The sequence below is a fragment of the Podarcis pityusensis genome (assembly GCF_964106645.2).
Source record: "Podarcis pityusensis genome assembly, chromosome: 16".
Taxonomy (NCBI): Eukaryota; Metazoa; Chordata; class Lepidosauria; order Squamata; family Lacertidae; genus Podarcis; species Podarcis pityusensis.
This window is the reverse complement of record NC_138041.1, coordinates 16,224,887-16,243,040: the sequence shown is the minus strand read 5'-3', so window position 1 is coordinate 16,243,040 and position 18,154 is coordinate 16,224,887. Positions and strand designations below refer to the sequence as shown.

The window sequence follows — 18,154 nt, the reverse complement described above, 5'->3', positions numbered from 1 at the left end:
AAATCTACGAATGAATGGTGGTGTACACATTTTAATAATAATAATAATAATAATAATAATAGTGTGAAGGGATTGTACCAGTCAAAGGAAATAGTGTCCCTGCTCATGGGCAGATGGAACATGTTTGGGATTAGCAGGCTGAGTTTTCATCTAAAGGCCTGGTTCCCTGACAGGCCTGGCATATGTCTTTTAAGAAACCGAGAGAAAAATTGAGACAGTGATAGGAAGTATGGAAGTGGGGAAATAGGTCTGTAAATACAGGTAGAGAACATCTACACACAGTGAAACTGAGCAGGGTTTTGGACTAGGGTGGAGAAGGCCCAAATTCAAACCCTTCAGCTTAGCCACAAGGCTCGCTAGGCAGCCTTAGGCCACACACTATTTGCAAGTTGCCCACAGGTAAACAAGCTATCATTGAAGGGCTCCGGCTTTTGCCTCTTTGGTGACGGAACGTGAGAAGAAAAAAAAATCGCCCATCATTTCGAGGGAGAGGGCGGGGCGGGAACCTCCGTCCTTTTAAAGTCAGGAGACAAGCGAGATTAGCAAAGAGCGTCTCTCTCTCAGGCAAGTCCAGACCTGGGACTGTGAAACAGGTGTGCTGGGGGTGGGCACCAAGGTTTCGTGCGGTGAGGCCTGCGGGCCGACAGGGCTTTGCTTGCAAACGCTCCCTGGACGCCGCCAGACACCTCTTTGGGCTCCAACAGCCAGCCAGGAGCTTCTCTGGGGCTCCAGCTCCATGGATGTCTCTGCTGGTTCCTCCTTTTCCCATCCAGGCCGAGCGCCTGGGCTGAGCAGACGGACTCCTCTCCTCCTGACCACGGGCCTCTTCTCGGAGATGGTTTGAATGTGGTTCATCTCGCTCGCGTTTGGAGACGGCAGAAAGCAGGAGCAGCTGCTGCAGCAGCCATGAAGAAGATGTTCTCCTGTTCCAGCAATCAAGTGGCGGTGAGTTCCGAGCACTGCTCAGTTATTACCGGTAACCTCCGTTTCCGATAGCTTGCAAGTGGCTCTCATTTTGGAAATAAACGTTTGTGTGGAATAGGCAGGGGGCAAAACAAAGAGTACTCCTGAGCATGAGCAGAGTGCGTTTCCTTTGAGACTATCATAGAACAAACACCCACCCCGCATGCACATGTGGTTCAGCAACAAGACGTAAGGAAAATGGCCATGTGTCCAACTTGCCCTCCATTTCAATGACTCCTCCATTTGAAGGTCTGTCCAGGCCAAGTCTGGCTTGAAGAACCTTAAAAAAGAAGAGCAGGTAGTTGTGGTGCTTGTTAGCAGCACCTGGAGAACAGCAGCCTGAGTAGGCAAGCATACAGATCACTGAGTGCAGCCTTTCCCACTATATACATTTATAACCCATCTCTCCTTCAAGGAGTTCAAGGTGGTGTACATAGTTATTTTCTTCCCCATGTAATCCTCACAACAACCCTGTGAGGTCGGTTAGGCTGAGAGTGTGTGACTGGCCCAAGGTCACCCAGTGAGCTTCATGGCCAAATAGGAATTTGAACCCTGGTCTCCCAGATCATAGTCCAACACCCTATCCACTAAACCACACTGGTACTATGGGGAGAAGTATTGCATTTCTTTTAATTATCTCTATATTTATATTTATATAGTCATTATCTATATCTGCATCGCTATGCATACAAATTAACCTATTTGAATGTTATGCCAAATGGCAGCTTCTCTTGACCTCTTTTTGCAGCAGGGGCCTAAGCTGCCGCCACCCTAGCTATAAGTTTCGCCAACCCAGAGGCTAGTTTCTGTGGGGCAGCGTTTGCTGATTGGCGAGTGAGGACAATGCAAGCCTTTGGATGAACCAGTGGGAGACCGTGGGTTAATTGACTGACTTAATGAAACTCAATAGTTTGAACTGGGTTTTGAGTAAAAGCACAACTAACTGCTACTATTTTGAATTTTATTGTGTTATTATCTTAGTGGGACGCGGGTGGCGCTGTAGGTTAAACCACAGAGCCTAGGACCTGCCGATCGAAAGGTCGGCGGTTCGAATCCCCACGGTGGGGTGAGCTCCTGTCGTTCGGTCCCAGCTCCTGCCTACCTAGCAGTTCGAAAGCACCCCTAAGTGCAAGTAGATAAATAGGGACCGCGTTCTAGCGGGAAGGTAAACGGCGTTTCTGTGTGCGGCGCTGGTGCTGGCTCGCCAGATGCAGCTTAGTCACGCTGGCCACGTGACCCGGAAGTGTCTTCGGACGGCGCCGGCTCCCGGCCTCTTGAGCGAGATGAGCGCGCAACCCTAGAGTCGGTCACGACTGGCCCGTACGGGCAGGGGTACCTTTACCTTTTTATCTTCCTTAGTGGGTCGTGCAGATAATGCTTTTGATAGGGTAGGGTGGTGGCATTGGAGATGAGTTTATGGAACAAAGGGGTCCCCTGCCCCCCCAAAAGGTTTGATCTAGAAGGTCCAGATTGAGTAAGCCACCAGCCCCTGCCCTCTTTCCAAGTCTAGAATAATGACAGAATCATGCAGAGATGGGAAGATAAAGGAACAAGGTGCAAGTCTGTCTGAGCCTGGGATTGGGGAGGCAGCGTGCAAGATTCAGCCTGGCAGGACCCGGCTGCCAACTGTAGCACAGACACTCTGGGAGGGTCTGCTCTCCTCAGCTCCCCTCTCCCAATTAACCTCCATCTCCAAGGCTCAGCGATGGAAGGGAGTGCGGAGGGAGGAAAAGAGCTGGGCTGGGCCCTGCAATTCAGGGTCTAGGATGCTCCTGACCTGACAGCTCTAGACACGAGTTGCGTTTGTAAACAAGTTTCTCCCGCTGAGGCACCAGTGTCCTTCAGGACAAACCAGTGGCAGCCTCTCTCAAAAACTACTTGGCCAGTCTCCTTTTATTGTTTCCAGGGATATCAGCAGAGGACAGGGGCGTCTGGTTTGTGGAGCCAATAACTCCTGGCTGCATAAACAGGCCATGCATTTAATAATATAACGACGTGCAACGTGTGGGTGGCTGTTTCCAATAAAGCACAGTGTCACACTTTTCTTGTTCATTTAAAAAGAGGCTCCATTCAGGTTGCCAACGTTTTAATCAATTCCTGTTCCTTAAAGGGCCGCTTGGTCTGATGATGATATTACTATAATAATAGGTAATTGTGTCTGTCTCCATGCGACAAATAATAATAAAAAAAACTTTACTGGGTGGTTTATCCTGATTAAGTTGCGCTTGTACCTTTAAGAGCAAGCATGTCTGCTTTTGTAGTTCTTCCTGGTCAGTTGGCAACCTTACTTCACAGAGGCCTGAGGTATCTTTCAGGCAAACCATTGCTGTGCGGAACATTGGGGATATATGACGGCAAGTCGTTTCCCCAGATTCCTAGGAGCAGGCTGGAGATAGGTGATACATGAAAGGCACTCTGCTCGTGATCAGAGGCGCTGTTCTTCATTCCACAGGATCTTGATCTGAGTCCTTGTGCCAGTGTGGTGTTGTGGTTAGAGCGTCAGACTAGGATCTGAGAGACCAGGGTTCAAAACCTCACTTGGCCATGGAGCTCGCTCGGTGACTTTGAGCCAGTCATACTTTCTCCCAGCCTAACCCACCTCACAGGGTTGTGGTGGGGAATAAATGAGAAGGGGCAGAACCAGCTAAGCTACCTTGAGCTCCTTCGAGGGAGAAAAGGTAGCTTATAAATGCAATCAATCAATCAATCAATCAATCAATCAATAACAAGTCCCAGCTCAGATGGGGCCACGATGGGAAGGCTGACACACACATACTCAGCTCAAAGCAAAGCATGACCAACTGGAAGTCTCAGCATGAATTCCTTTCTTGACATGAGGCTTTGCTCAGTCTTGCTCCATCCTGCCTTTGGGGTGTATCCACTCCTGGGGACGACTTGCGTTTAGCATGAAGTTGGCCCTGAGCAAAGTGACTTCGAGGCCTGACAAACAGGCCTGGTCATGGCAGCTTATCTACTGCTCTGACGTCAGCTCTCTGGGCTGATCTTGTTCTTTGCATGGGGAGACAAAATAAAATCGGGTGATCATCAGCCCTGCGAAGGCACATTCCTTCACTTTTTGACATCTGCACATTTTACCAAAATTTTATTATTGAAACCAAGGGACCTGTCCAGTGACTTAGACAGCAGAGACTGAGGGGTTCAAGAAGACCACCAAGTCTTCTCTCAGAACATCTTTATCCTGGATCCCAAATGGGCACCAACTGCTTGTGTTTTTTGGTCACGACGGAGAGCTCTCTACACATGCTCAGGAATCCTTTGGTTGCCCAAATTGCATTTCCTGCTTATGGCTCCTTAAATTTACTATATCCGCTGTGCATTTTTTTTAAGAACTGGAAGAGCGGTTATGAAATGTCGGTGCATGCTAACATTTCTCTAGAGGAAAATATCTTATAATTTCACCCTGAATAGCGGTGGCCTGGTTCGAAAGAGGACCTGGCTCCTGTGCCTTTAAGAGAGCTGGGGAGAAGGCAGAATTTAAGCCAGTTCGGATTCTCTGTCTGCCCCACAGCTGCCTGAAATGACAAGCAACCCCAATCTAAAACCTTCTCTTCTTCAGAAGGTACATCACCCTAGCCTTTCTCTGTATCTGCCTTATGCTCGCCAATGCATTTTTTTGTTCTTGCAAGGCTCCCATACCTTAAACAGCTGTGTTTACAGGCAAAAATTCAGCAGGTGGGTATTTCTGTGGGGATGCAAAACAGCTGGGATAAGTTCTCAGGAACCTTGCAGCTTAGCAAGAGCAGTTGTGGTGCAATGGTTAGAGTACTGGGAGACTTGGGTTCAAGTCCTACTCAGCCACAAAACTTTACTAGGTGACTTTGGGCTAGCTGCTTTCTCTCAGCTTCGCAGGGTTGTTGTGAAGACAAAAGCAGGGGGAGCTCTGCGTGCTATCCTGATTCCCCTGGAGCAGTGGTGGCCAAACTCAGCCCTCCAGATGTTTTGGGACTGCAACTCCCATCATCCCTAGTTAACAGAACCAGTGGTCAGGGATGATGGGAATTGTAGTTCCAAAACATCTGGAGGGCCGAGTTTGGCCACCACTGCCCTGGAGGAAATGGCAGGTTGAAAGCAAATGCACAGGAGCTATAGTAGAGAAAATGACTTAGAAATTGAGGGTTGTTGTTTTTTTACAAGCACTAGAGCCCTTCAAGCACTTTTTATATGATTTGGCATTCTTTAATTATATATGCAACAGAGCCATCATTTTCAAGGCAACCCTCACTACAAATCTGGAAGTAGACATGATCAAAATCAGATAGCCCTGATATTCTTTACTTTGCTATTTTATTCATTCTAATTCATCATTCTAGGGGCCTGTTGTATGCTTTTGTTTTTCCTCTTTTAATTTTCACCTGTTCTTATAACTCTTCTCCCTGTTTTATATTCTTAATAAAATGAAATTAAAACTTTACAAAAGAGAGAGAGAGAGAGAGAGAGAGAGAGAGAGAAAGCAAATCTATTAATAGTCATAATTGTCCAACGAAAGCAGACTTCCCCCTTGCCTTTCTGGGAATGGAGAGAACTGAGAGTGAAAGGTCCCAGCTGTATCTTGTAGGAGGACTGTGTTTTCCCAGCGTAATTAGAACTTAAGCAACAGCGGGGTGTGTGGCCCTTGTGAAATGTTGCCCTCCGCAAACTCTGGGCGTGTTGCTCCGTCAGCAACGGCATTCAGAACCGGATTGTCTCCAAGCACATTCTTTGCCCATCTTCACGGAGCTGCTGAAACAGATCTGCTTAAAATAAAAATCCCCAGACTGAAGGGACAAGTGAACCTTTTAACCAAAAGCATGACACCCCGCAACCCCAAAAGAAAGCCTTAATTTTTTTTCTTTGGCTTGACTTCCTGCCTGGGCAGCTGCAGGGCTTTGCCTTTTATATATGTGGATTTTCCTTCATTGGAGAACGGCGTTGTGTCCGGGATTCTTTAGCTGTGATTCCTGCATTGCAGGGGGTTAGACTAGATGGCCCTTGGGGTCCCTGCCAACTTTGCAATTCAGTTATCTTTGGCAGTATGCGAAGGGGCTCTATCCTGAATCTCCCTCTCTTCTAACTTTAGGGATGTGTGTGTGTCATTGAACCCCTTTTAAGTTTTGCCAGACTGGAGCCCTGTTTTCCTTGGAAAGAAATGAGCTAGAGGCTGCCTGCGAATGCCTAGATCTCTATATCCATCTCAACAAAGGCTATCTTTGCACTGCTGCCTGAATCCCTGTTGCCTCCTGTACAGCTTCATGCCACCTTTTTTTTCATTTGAGTCCTGCGCTTTCCCAAGGCAACTTATTCCAGGGCAATTAACTACAGTATATATTTTCTGGGAAATTTGCCAAGCCGCTTGGAGGCAGTGTGTGATGTTGCAAAAAGAATGGCTGTCATGGGAGAAAAGAGAATGGCCGTCGGCCACCTGTCCTGTGTGGGATGGAGCCAGGCGATGAAATAAAAATAAAATTTTCCACATTCCGCATTCCAGCTTTGAGGCTCTTTCCTCTTTTATTACTGGCTTGAATGGTGGTTACTAAGCAACGTGGAGTCCACGGCTCTCCCTAGATCTTCCTCTAGATCAGAAGGGATCTCCTGTCTTCCCTGATTACTAGAATTTTTTGGAGGGTATTCTTCCTGACAGCAACAACAACAATCTATCACTGCATGATATACCTTATGCCATAGCTGTCAACTTTTCCCTTTTCTTGCAAGGAATCCTATTCGGAATAAGGGAATTTCCCTTAAAAAGGGGAAAACGTTGACAGCTATGCCTTATGCCTTTAATGTAGCCATTCCCATTCATTTTACTTAAACACAGAATTGTAGAGTTGGAAGGGATCCCCAAAGGTCACCAAACTAGATCCTTCCCTTCAATGCAGGAATGACAGCTATACAGTGGTACCTCGGGTTAAGAACTTAATTCATTCTGGAGGTCCGTTCTTAACCTGAAACCATTCTTAACCTGAAGCACCACTTTAGCTAATGGGGCTAGCTGCTGCCGCCGCACAGTTTCTGTTCTCATCCTGAAGCAAAGTTCTTAACCCGAGGTAATATTTCTGGGTTAGCAGAGTCTGTAACCTGAAGCGTCTGTAACCTGAAGTGTCTGTAACCCAAGGTATAATTTATACCTTGGACTCATCAAATTGATGAGCTGTGGTTCCTGCATCGCGGTGGGTTGGACTAGATGATCCTTGGGGTCCCTACAGTTCTATGACTCGATTCCAGGCCTGCAGAATGGCCAACATCCGTGCTCACTTTCACCCTTGCTCATTTCAGGGGAGCAGGTCTCTCTTCTGGCACAGAACAGCTCCATGGTAAGTCTCCGACACTAAATGGCCGCTTTCCTTATCTCATGACAACCAGGTAGAGAGCTGGAACAAGCATGACCAGAAGCTTTTTGACGCTGTCGAGAAAGGCGACGTGGGGCGAGTATCTGTCCTTGCTTCCAAGAAGACAGCCAAAGCCACCAAACTGAATGCCCTGGGGCAATCTGCGTACGTAAGTTTTCCCTGCCCCATAATCCCTCTTGTTCGCAGGCTTTGCAAAGGACAAGGCGGTCTCTTGGGTAGGGTTGCTGGGTGAGGAGCATCCCAGACCCTGAGATTTCATGGCCCAAACTTGGAGACCTAGGGGCAGCCCCTGGTGATGTCACAAGGCATACAGCCCTGGTGATTCTTCCCCTGTGCTCCCACCTACCACTGAGCCCTGGAGACGGAGGTTAATTGGGAGGGGGAGGAGGAGGGGTGGAAGGAAGTGACCTGGAGGGGAAATTAGGTGGCTGGCCTTCTGCAACATTTACATCCTGAATTTGCACTGTACTTATATATTTAGCACATGCAAATTTGTTTCTGTGGGCTAATAAGCACATGCCTCTGGATCCAAGGAAACAGCTGCTTTCAGTGTTGACACCTGATCATAGTATGATTAGCCAGACTAAATTGATGCTTGGTGAAAACTGAAGTGATTAGGAGCCTGAGGAGGAGAAGTTTTAGCAGATTGAATTGCTGGTGATGATTTATTTCACTGTCTAAAGTTGATGATGTATTTTGGGGGGGGGGGTGAGAGGGGAACCAAGAATGGCTCTGCCTGGTTCAGGATCCTGCTTTTTCTTTTTCTTTTTCATTGATTTATTAATGAACAAAAGTTCAAACGTAACAAAAATACAACAAGAAAAAGAACCAAAGATTTAAACCGTAAAACGTCACAGCCCAGAAGGGCAAAAGTACCAAAGATCTAGCGCAGCTCCAAAGGGATAATAAAGTATTAACTCATACAAAGATTCCCTTTACAAATAATAAAGAGCCATACAAAATAAAAGTTTCCTCCACCTGTGAGTTCCTCACTTATTGAGAATAAATATTCTACATAGTCTTAAACGAGCCAGCCATTTTCATATGCTGATGGCACTGAACGGCGATCTGATTCCATGAAAAAACAAAACCACCCCATATATCGAAAAATTGTCATTTGAGCTCTGCCCTTTAGATCATAGAATTGTAGAGTTGGAAGGGACCATGAGGATGATCTTGTCCAACCCCCTGCAATATAGGAATCCTTTGCCCAGAGTGGGGCTCAAACCCACAACCCTGAAATTAAGAGTATCATGCTCTTCCGCCTGAGCTACCCACTGGGGTACTTTTTACGAGACATCCGGAAAATATTTCTTGTCAAGATCCTGCTTTTTTGCTCTTCCTTGCAGATTCCACCTGGCGGCCTCCAAGGGCCTCACGGAATGCCTCACCATCCTGCTCTCTCATGGGGCTGATGTTAATGATAAGAATGACGATGGTAGGTGTCATAGGGGGAGCGATTCTGTAACAGGGGAGCGAGTGTGCTTACCGCCCTCCCACAACCCAAGCAATCTCATCTTCTTGAGAACGTCGTTGGATAAGAAGTGGGATATAATTGTTCCAAAACCATGTTGCTTTTCAATCCGTTTTGATGTTTCTTTACAGGGCTCTCAATGGCTACCAGCCGCAATGGGGATGCTCTGGGCTCTGCAGTCAGAGGCAGAAAAGCTTCTGAACTCTAGTTGCAGGGAACCAGGAAGGGAGAGGGCTCTTGTGCACTCTGGAGAGGGTGGTTGGCCACTGTGAGAACAGGATCCTGGATAATAATAATAATAATAATAATAATAATAATAATTTATTATTTATACCCCGCCCATCTGGCTGGGTTTCCACAGCAACTCTGGGCAGCTTCCAACAAAACACTAAAATACAATAACCTATTAAACATTAAAAGCTTCCCTAAACAGGGCTGCCTTCAGCTGTCTTCTAAAAGTTTGTGTCACTGGCCTTAGAAACGGACTGTCTGTCCAGCCTCTCAGCCAGGGAAGGGGAGTTTGGCTTGGTCAGGAGGACTCCCTGGTCCTGAATGGGGTAACTGTGCCCCTGAAGGACCAGGTGCGCAGCCTGGGAGTCATTTTGGACTCACAGCTGTCCATGGAGGCACAATTCTGTATCCAGGGCAGCTGTCTACCAGCTCCATCAGGTACGCAGGCTGAGACCCTACCTGCCCGTGGACTGTCTCGCCAGAGTGTTGCATGCTCTAGTTATCTCCCGCTTGGACTACTGCAATGTGCTCTACGTGGGGCTACCTTTGAAGGTGACCCGGAAGCTACACCTAATCCAGAATGCATCAGCTAGACTGGTCACTGGGAGTAGCCGCCGAGATCATATAACACCGGTCCTGAAAGACCTACATTGGCTCCCAGTACGTTTCCGAGCACAATTCAAAGTGTTGGTGTTGACCTTTAAAGCCCTAAACGGCCTCGGTCCTGTATACCTGAAGGAGTGTCTCCACCCGCATCGCTCTGCCTGGACATTGAGGTACAGCACCGAGGGCCTTCTGGCGGTTCCCTCAATGCGAGAAGCAAAGCTACAGGGAACCAGGCAGAAGGCCTTCTCGATAGTGGCTCCTACCCTGTGGAATGCCCTCCCATCAGATGTCAAAGACATAAACAACTACCTGACATTTAGAAGACATCTGAAGGCAGCCCTGTTCAGGGAAGTTTTTAATGTGTGACATTTTAATGTATTTTTAATCTTTGTTGGAAGCCGCCGAGAGTGGCTGGGGAAACCCAGCCAGATGGGTGGGGTACAAATAATAAATTACTATTACTATTACTATTACTATTAGTGGGTCTGGGAGTGCCCAGCAAAGTGGAGAGTGGCTGTCACCAAGCACCCTCCTTTGCTGCCTTTGATTCAATCCACAAGTAAGTGCCAAGTGCTTTTGAAGCATCAAGGGCAGAGTTACCACTTTGTTTCTGAATCTGCTCCAGCAGAGTCTCAACAACGGCACACCCAGCCTCCCCAGGAAGAAAAGGCCCGGCTCTTCCCTTTCCGCCACCGTTTGTCATATTTTGACTTCTCTTTCCTTCTGTCTTTCTAGGCAGCACAGCCCTGCATTTGTCCACCATCGCTTGCCAGCCTCAGTGCGTGAAGGTGCTTCTGCAGGTAAATAGGACATCCGCGTTTACATCTTCGCGCAGCACGTAGATAAACTGTGGAACTTTTAAAACTTGGGTGGTTTTAAAAGAGGATTGGACAAATTCAAGTCTATGGGTGGCTACTAGCCAGGATGGATGTGGTCTGCCTCCATGTTCTGGAGCATAAATGCTTCTGAATGGCAGTTGCTGGAAGCCACAGGAGGGGAGAGGGCTCTTGTGTTCGGATCCTGCTCGCGGGCTTCCCACAGGCATCTGGTTGGCCGCTGTGAGAACAACATGCTGGGCTAGATGAGCCATTGGCCTGATCCAGCAGGCTCTTCTTATGGTCCTATGTTCCTTTCTATCAGGGGTAACAAGGATTTAATGTCAAGGTAGGTTTTAATCTTGAATGTGTTTTTTGTGCCAGTGGTTCAGCCTTGAAACATGGGAGGTGCAAAGAAGAGAGTCTGCCTGGGGGTGTGCAGAGGGAGCTTTCAGCTTGGTGGGGGTGACAAGCTGTGCAGGCCTAAAGGGCTGGCCTGAGTTTTTTTTTGCTGCCTGAGATTTTTGCCCCCCCCCCCCGCAACCCCATGTCTTACCTTGTGCTGAACCGTATAAAAAGAGCACATGAAGAACAGTGTAACCTTGTGCAGGTATACTTTGAAGTAAGCCCCAATGAATCCAGCAGGACTTACTCCCAGGTAAGCCGGCATATATAAAAAGCATTATTCAGAATAGCAGTTCCTACAACCCACCAAGGAAGATCATAACACAATGAAATGCAAAACGGTAGCAATTAATTGCAATTTGATTCAAAATCCATTTAAAACTATTTAGTTTAATTAGTTCAACCAAATAAATCAACTTGATCCCTGACACCACTTTTCAAAGTCCGGGGTTATTTACACCTCCAGAAGCTGAGGCCACTTCCTTGCCTCTTAGTGCCTTCCCCTCACAGGTAATCCCACAGAGCGTGCTACCACCCACTTTGGAGAACCACTGCTGTAAATGATCAAGAGCGGCTCAGTCTATAGAAGGTTAAGTGTGAAAGCACAAGTGTGAGGGTCTTTAGAGAGGAGGCCGCAGCTGCATCAACCCACCTTCAGTCCTCCTCCTGTGAGCTTAAGCCATGGTCCAAACCTGGGCCTGTGGTTTGGTTATGAGACAAACCATAAGGCCCCAGAAAACACGGCTCCCAGCAGGGTGACATCAGGAAGACCAGAGAAGTAATGGAGCCACAGTTTCTTCTCTGGGACATTCACACATTTGCACTGTGTTTAGGGTCACATGCAAACCAGGTCCATGTCTGCCCTTAATAATAAGACCTAAAATTTTCCAAGAGTTGTATGATTTCTTAAAAAAACAGCAGAACAGGCCCTGCTGATGGGAGGCCAGAAGGCTCTCATTGCGTTTCCTGAAATAATAATGGTACATTTTAGCAGGTCCCAGGGCTGGTTTCAACCATTTAAAATTTATAATTAGAAACAGTTAAAACAGATTACAATCTGGGTGGGTGGGTCCTCAAAACACGCATCTCAAGTGCCAAAACCCAGGTTTTTCAGCATTTGCCGAAAGCTGTACCATGAAGGTGCCAGGCACAGCTCCGTGAAAAGGAAGGTGGAGAAGGGGCCACCACAAAGAAGGCCTCTCCTGGGCCAACACCCCATAGCCTCAAACTTCTGAGGTGGATAAATAAATTTGTTTTTATTTGTTATTAAATATTAAATCCCTGAGCCTGAAAGGCCTGTAATCAAACAAGCCTTGCAGTAAAGGGAAGGAAAATAGATGGAAGGAAGAGGCAAACTTTTTATATCTGTCACTGAGGAATTGTGGTCTCTGTCCCCTGATTGTCATCTGTCTGTGTGCCCCAAGCTGTCACCGCTGTTTTAAATAAAGCTCTTTGTTTTATAATACTCCTGCCTGATCTTTAACCATAATCAACACCACTTGAAAACAGCCGCCCTCGCAGTGATGGAATAATTTCTGGGCCTAATCGTTTCCCTGTGATTCTGCAAGGCACACCTGGGAGGCAGTTTCAACACGGAGGCAAAGGGGAAAATGAAGAGCTGGGTGGGGTGTGAAATCTTGGGTTGAGAATCATTACAGCAAAAGGGAGAAAAGGGTGTGTTGATGTGAAGATCAGGAAAGCAGAGAGATTCCTGCTTGGCGGCTTATCATCCTTTGAGGAGCCTCCGGGTCATAGAGGCCCAGGTACCCGTCTCTGTGCCAGCGATGCCTCTCTAAACAGCACCTTGGGGAGAGCAACAGAGTCGCTGATTAAGCGTTTTCTTCTTGAAGCCAGACATAATTCCTGCTGTTCCTAGATATTGGGCGGGTGGGGGAGAAGGTGGAAACCTTTGGCACTAGGATGTGTCCATAAATCAAAATCTGCTTCAAAGCATGCACAGCATGTATGATGTGCTTGTTGTTTCCTGCAATGAGGTGGATGCTGCGTCCTACAACCTGGACCATCAGATTATTCTATGGAAATATAGTTTGCATCTCAGATGCTGAGGCTGGCAGAGGAGGCCCTTTTCATGGTTCCTCTGCCCTCCGCGAGCCTCAGGGTGGTGGTATTGGCCAGGGAGAGGGCCTTCTCTGTGATGGCCCCTGAGCTGTGGAACTCCCTCCCCATGAGGATTTAAAAGCACCAGGCGACCCTTTGGATCCCTTCCACAACTCTACAATTCGATGATGAGGATGATAATTTATTATTTATGCCCCGCCCATCTGGCTGGGTTTCCCCAGCCACTCTGGCGGCTTCCAACAAAATATTAAAATACAGTAATGCATCAAACATTAAAAGCTTCCCTAAACAGGGCTGCCTTCAGATGTCTTCTAAAAGTCTGGTAGTTGTTGTTCTATTTGATATCTGGTAGGAGGGTGTTCCACAGGATGGGCGCCACTACTGAGAATGCCCTCTGCCTGGTTCCCTGTACCTTGGCTTCTCACAGTGAGGGAACCGCCAGAAGGCCCTCGGCGCTGGACCTCAGTGTCTGGGTAGAACGATGGAGGTGGAGACGCTCCTTCAGATTTTACTATGATTTTACTGAATTGGTTTGTGACACTGCTGTTTGGGGGCGGGGGGTGCTGCTACTCTGAGCCTTCAGGGTGTGGCAAGTTAGCAATGCCAATGAAATGCAATTTTAAAAAAACTTCTTTCTTGCAGCATGGAGCCAATGAAGACTGTGTAGATGGGGAGAACCGGACACCACTACATTGGGCGGGTGAGTCCTTAAATGATTCAAATTAGGTGGAGGTCACCTAGGGGAGTAGCATTTGAATCAATAATAAAATCCTTGAGCCAGACCCCAAAGGAAACCTGGGATCCTTCTCAGCATGGGAGACTTCCTGTGCTAAAGTTGATCTTCCTCCCTCCTGCCTGGAGCATCAAATAACAGCTCAGGCGTTTTGCAAGGCTGTTCAGCTCAGGCTTCCTCAGCCTCGGCCCTCCAGATGTTTTTGGCCTACAACTCCCATGATCCCTAGCTAGCAGGACCAGTGGTCAGGGATGATGGGAATTGTAGTCTCAAAACACCTGGAGGGCGGAGGTTGAGGAAGCCTGGTTCAACTCTTTGGGGCACAGGTATCCTTTAAACTTTTGCCAACATGTAGTGAAGCACTTGCTTCAGGCTAAATTAAAACACATCAGTGGACTTCCCCACACTTTTGCCCACTCTTTCCAGGCAGTCTGTGCTTTAAAGATCTGTTTCTGAGCACCGGCGTTTTTTTGTGTGCTCTGGAGCTTTCCCCATGAAAACCCGCTCTTTGAAGCTCCGTCGGAGCAAGCAGCAATCCACAGAAAATCTGAATAGCCATTTGCTCCAATTCAGCTTTAAAGAGTGGGACTAGCTCTGCGAGAAAACAAAGCAAAAACCACAGACACAGAGCTTTAATGTGTGGACCTCTGCCTGGAAAGAGCAAGGCAAAAGGTAGATGTGAATAAGCCCAATGTCTGAGTACACTTCCCTAAACAAAAATATTTTCAGTGGGCACTGAAAAGAGTACACTGAAGGTGCCTGCCCGATGTCAACAGGCAGGGAGCTCCAAAGTGCGGGTGTTGCCATGCTAAAAGACCAATTTCTTACAAATGTGAGATGGGTACCATGTGGCACCTGTAGCAGCGGCAGTTCCACAGATCGAAGTGGTCTAGTGGGATAAGCTGATCCTGCAAGTAAACTGGCCCCAAGCTGTTAAGCATCTTATATGCTAATAGTAACATCTTGAACTTGGCCCAGTAATAAACCTGCAGCCAATGCAGCTCTCTAATCAGGAGTGCTGCATGCAGACAGCGTCTTGCAACCAAGCTGCAGCATTCTGCACTGACCGCTGCTTCCGGGTCAAGCACGAGGGAAGCCCCACATAAAGCGCATTGCAGCCATCCAATCTTAAAAGTCACCAGTGCCAAATCTAAAGAAATAGGCATTTCTCAGATTTTTAAAACAAGTATGATGCATTGTTTATAGTAGGGAGAGTGCTAGCTGGCCAGGGATAAAACTGCTATCGAAATATGTATGTTATTTGCATGTATATATTATTATGTGTATGGTATAAAAAGCCCTGACTTTTAACCTTTGCTTTCTTCCACTTTTAAAAATCGCCCCTGCTAACAGCCATCTCCGGGTGTGCTTCCAGCGTGTTGCTCCTGTGTGATCAAGAGGCCTTCCTGGACGTCATGGACAATGTACGTCTGAACAGACTCTGCTTGGTATATCAAAATAAAATCTGGGGGCAATGGATCCATGGTAGTATCAGACTTGGTGTAGCTGACTATGAGTCATAGTTAGGAATTTAATGAAGGGGGGGACACTCAAGAGAAGTCTCTCCTGCCCTTTTCCTTGTCCAGCTGCAACACAACAGCCCTGCAGTGCTACGAAAGTTGCTGCTGGTCCTTCTACCCACTGAGGGCTAGAATCTTGACATCTGTTATGGAGCTTATTGGGCCAGTGTGAATTACAAGTGCTGTTGATAGTTTCTTGGGGGGGGGGTCTTCCAGAACCAGCTGCCCCTCTCTCAAACAGCTGGAAGTTATACTGTATAGTTATAGCTATTACTATTCTTAATTTTAAATGCCTTCTCACCACAAAGCAAGATTCCAAGCATCTCCTTTCTTTTCTCCACGCTTTTCCTCCAGAATGGACGGACGCCTTTGATGATCGCTGCCCAGGGGAACCAGCCTGCTATCTGCTCCCAATTGCTGCAGAGAGGGGCCAAGGTTGACCTCATTGATAAAGATGGAAAGTGAGTCTCTGGAGTCTTTGACACAGGGCATCTCCTGGGGATTAGCTGTGCTTCTTATGGGACATCAGCTGGATGTCATGAACAGTACAACAGTAAATCTCCTGTTCAACCTTCATTCCTCCCATCCCCAGGAGTTCAGAAAGTCCCACTTTTTTAAAACTCAGTGAAACAGCTGTATCATCCCACCAGGTGCAGCTAACCTGTTGCATAGCTATTCTGGCTGGGTTATGGCCTGCATAGATTGCTCTTGCCTTCCCTGTGGTCCATCCCTTGTCTCTAGGTGCGAACTCTATCACTTTAACCCTTATATCTCCAAACAGCATTGCTTTTATATATCTCCCACTCCCCCAAATTGCAGCAGATGGGGGGGTCAATATCATGAGCGCAGTGGGTGGGGTATTAACCCTTTCCCCCTCCACACACTCACTGGTCTGATTCAGCTCCTGCTAATGATCTCCTGAAGAACCCAGCTGAAATATCTCTGTTGCCTTTCCTCCTGTGAGGAGGCTATTTATTTTTATTTCCGGCATGCCTGTTGCACCTTCTTTGCTCCAAGGGGCTCAAGGTGGCATGCAGCGTCATCCCCCCCCCCACGGTTTATCCTCACAACAACCTTGTGAGGTAGGTTAGCCTGAGGAGCAGTGACTGAGTGCAAGGTCAGACCCAGTGAGCTTCATGGCCGAGTTGGGATTTGAACCCTGGTCTCTCCCAGGCCTTACTTCTTCACTCTAACCACTACACCACACTACCTATCTTTCTCTCCTCTGCTCCTGCACAGGACGGCTCTCATCCTTGCTTGTGAAAGTGGAAGCACCGAGTCAGCTGAGCTGCTTCTGCAGAATGAGGCCAATGTGACGCTTCTTGACAAGACAGGCCACGACTCCCTCTACTACGCCATGCAGGCCAAGAATCGCAAGCTGAGGCGGCTGGTCCGGACTGCCCTGAAGAAGTGGAAGAAAAAAGGTAAGGGAGCGGTTGGCTGGCCAGTGTCCTGGCTTCTCAGACTCTCAGCTGGGTCATTGCCAAAGACTCGGTTCCAAAATCACTATAATGCCCAGACATAGATGGTGCAGGTTCTATTTATTTAGATGGTTCTCCCCATCCTCATTTAATCCACACAACAACCCTGCGAGGTAGGTTAGGCTGAGGGACAGTGACTGACCCCAAGTGTCGCCCAGCAAGCTTCATGGCCAAGTTGGGGGGGGGGACTTGAACCCTGGTCTGTCCTGGGCCTTAGCCCTTATTTAATTCCCACAACAACCCTGTCAGGTAAGTCAGGCTGAGAGGCAGCAACAGGCCAGAGGTCACCCAATGAGCTTCGTGGCCGAGTGGGAATTTGAACTTAGGTCTCCCAAGTCCTAGTCTCTAACCACCACACCATGCTGGTGGCAAAGTTCAGAGCAGAGTTCTAAGGCATATGGCCAAGTGCAAACTAAGACATTCGCCCAATGCTTGATATGCACTCCACCCCGAGTACCCTTTTTGAACAGCGGAGCAGGTACAGTCATTTGCCTAGGGAGGTCATCCCTAGGCATGTGATTGGGCAAGAAAGCGGGCACTCCTGGAAGGAGACTAGATCTCCTTGCACAGGTACAACTGTCGCCATGTTCTATTGCCACCTATCTATCTCATGTGGCCTCGGACACAAGAGCTTTCCTGGTGGGACATGGTGTCAGAATCACATCAGGAGGGTCTGCCAACACATTTGGGGCATCCAAAGACACTGAGGCAGGACCTTCTCTGGACAACCCAATCGCCCCCTGCCCAGCGTCTGGATCTACACCTCCCAAGCTCCTGGGCCTCTCCCCAGGATGTTCCAAGGCTGGTCCAAAACATGTTGCTTCTTAACCAGTGGACAATATAGCGTCTCTTGTTATGTACTGAAGCCAGTCAGACAAGTGTTTGGATCTTCATTCAACACGGGTGACAGGACAGCTTCTTCCACTATTCTTGAGGGTACAAGGGTTCCTTAGGGTACAGCTAGGGAGATTCAGGTCAGTTCAGTTTGACTTGTGAGGTCATTTACCACAAACCACACCCACGTGCCCCACACCTGATATCCCGTGTGATGTCAGGTGTGTGGCAGGTATGGGTGTGGCCACAAAGGAACAGCCAGGAGCTTAGAGTGAGCCCTGGAATGTTCATTTGCAAGTGGGATCAGGTGCGCTAATCCTGTTTTCTATGGGTGAGGAAGCACCAATATCTATTTTGTTTGCAAAATGACGAGTAGAGCATAAGTGGAGGAAAACAGGCACTCACTGTAGTCAGCAAAACCACATTTCTTTTTTCTTTTTTATCTTGTATACAATTTTATTAAGTTTTCTGTTTTACAATTTAAAATACTCATTATACATCCTTAAGATATCAATGACTTCCCTTCTCCTCTGTTTTACAAAAACTATACCATTCAGTATTCCATTATTGCATCCATCAAAACTTGTTTACACTATTGAATTTATCTTAATGCTGCCAGTGTTTTCAGCTGTACACAATTATAGCAAAACCACATTTCTAGCACCA

General features: G+C 47.5%; 1 protein-coding gene across 2 annotated transcripts in view; it reads left to right on the top strand.

The window, feature by feature from the left end:
- Positions 1-386: 386 nt before the first annotated feature.
- The window catches only part of ANKRD35 (ankyrin repeat domain 35), a 28,866-nt gene continuing 11,098 nt past the window's right edge, over positions 387-18,154 (top strand). The window contains exons 1-8 of one of the 2 annotated variants that reach the window (XM_080984448.1): positions 387-945; positions 7,324-7,454; positions 8,660-8,748; positions 10,357-10,421; positions 13,563-13,620; positions 15,007-15,077; positions 15,528-15,634; positions 16,413-16,597. In XM_080984448.1, coding sequence (XP_080840574.1) covers positions 907-945; positions 7,324-7,454; positions 8,660-8,748; positions 10,357-10,421; positions 13,563-13,620; positions 15,007-15,077; positions 15,528-15,634; positions 16,413-16,597 — 745 coding nt within the window. In that variant the 5' untranslated portion in view covers positions 387-906. Of the gene's footprint in view, positions 946-7,323; positions 7,459-8,659; positions 8,749-10,356; positions 10,422-13,562; positions 13,621-15,006; positions 15,078-15,527; positions 15,635-16,412; positions 16,598-18,154 lie in introns of both variants that reach the window. The other variant, XM_080984449.1, reaches the window with a different exon arrangement.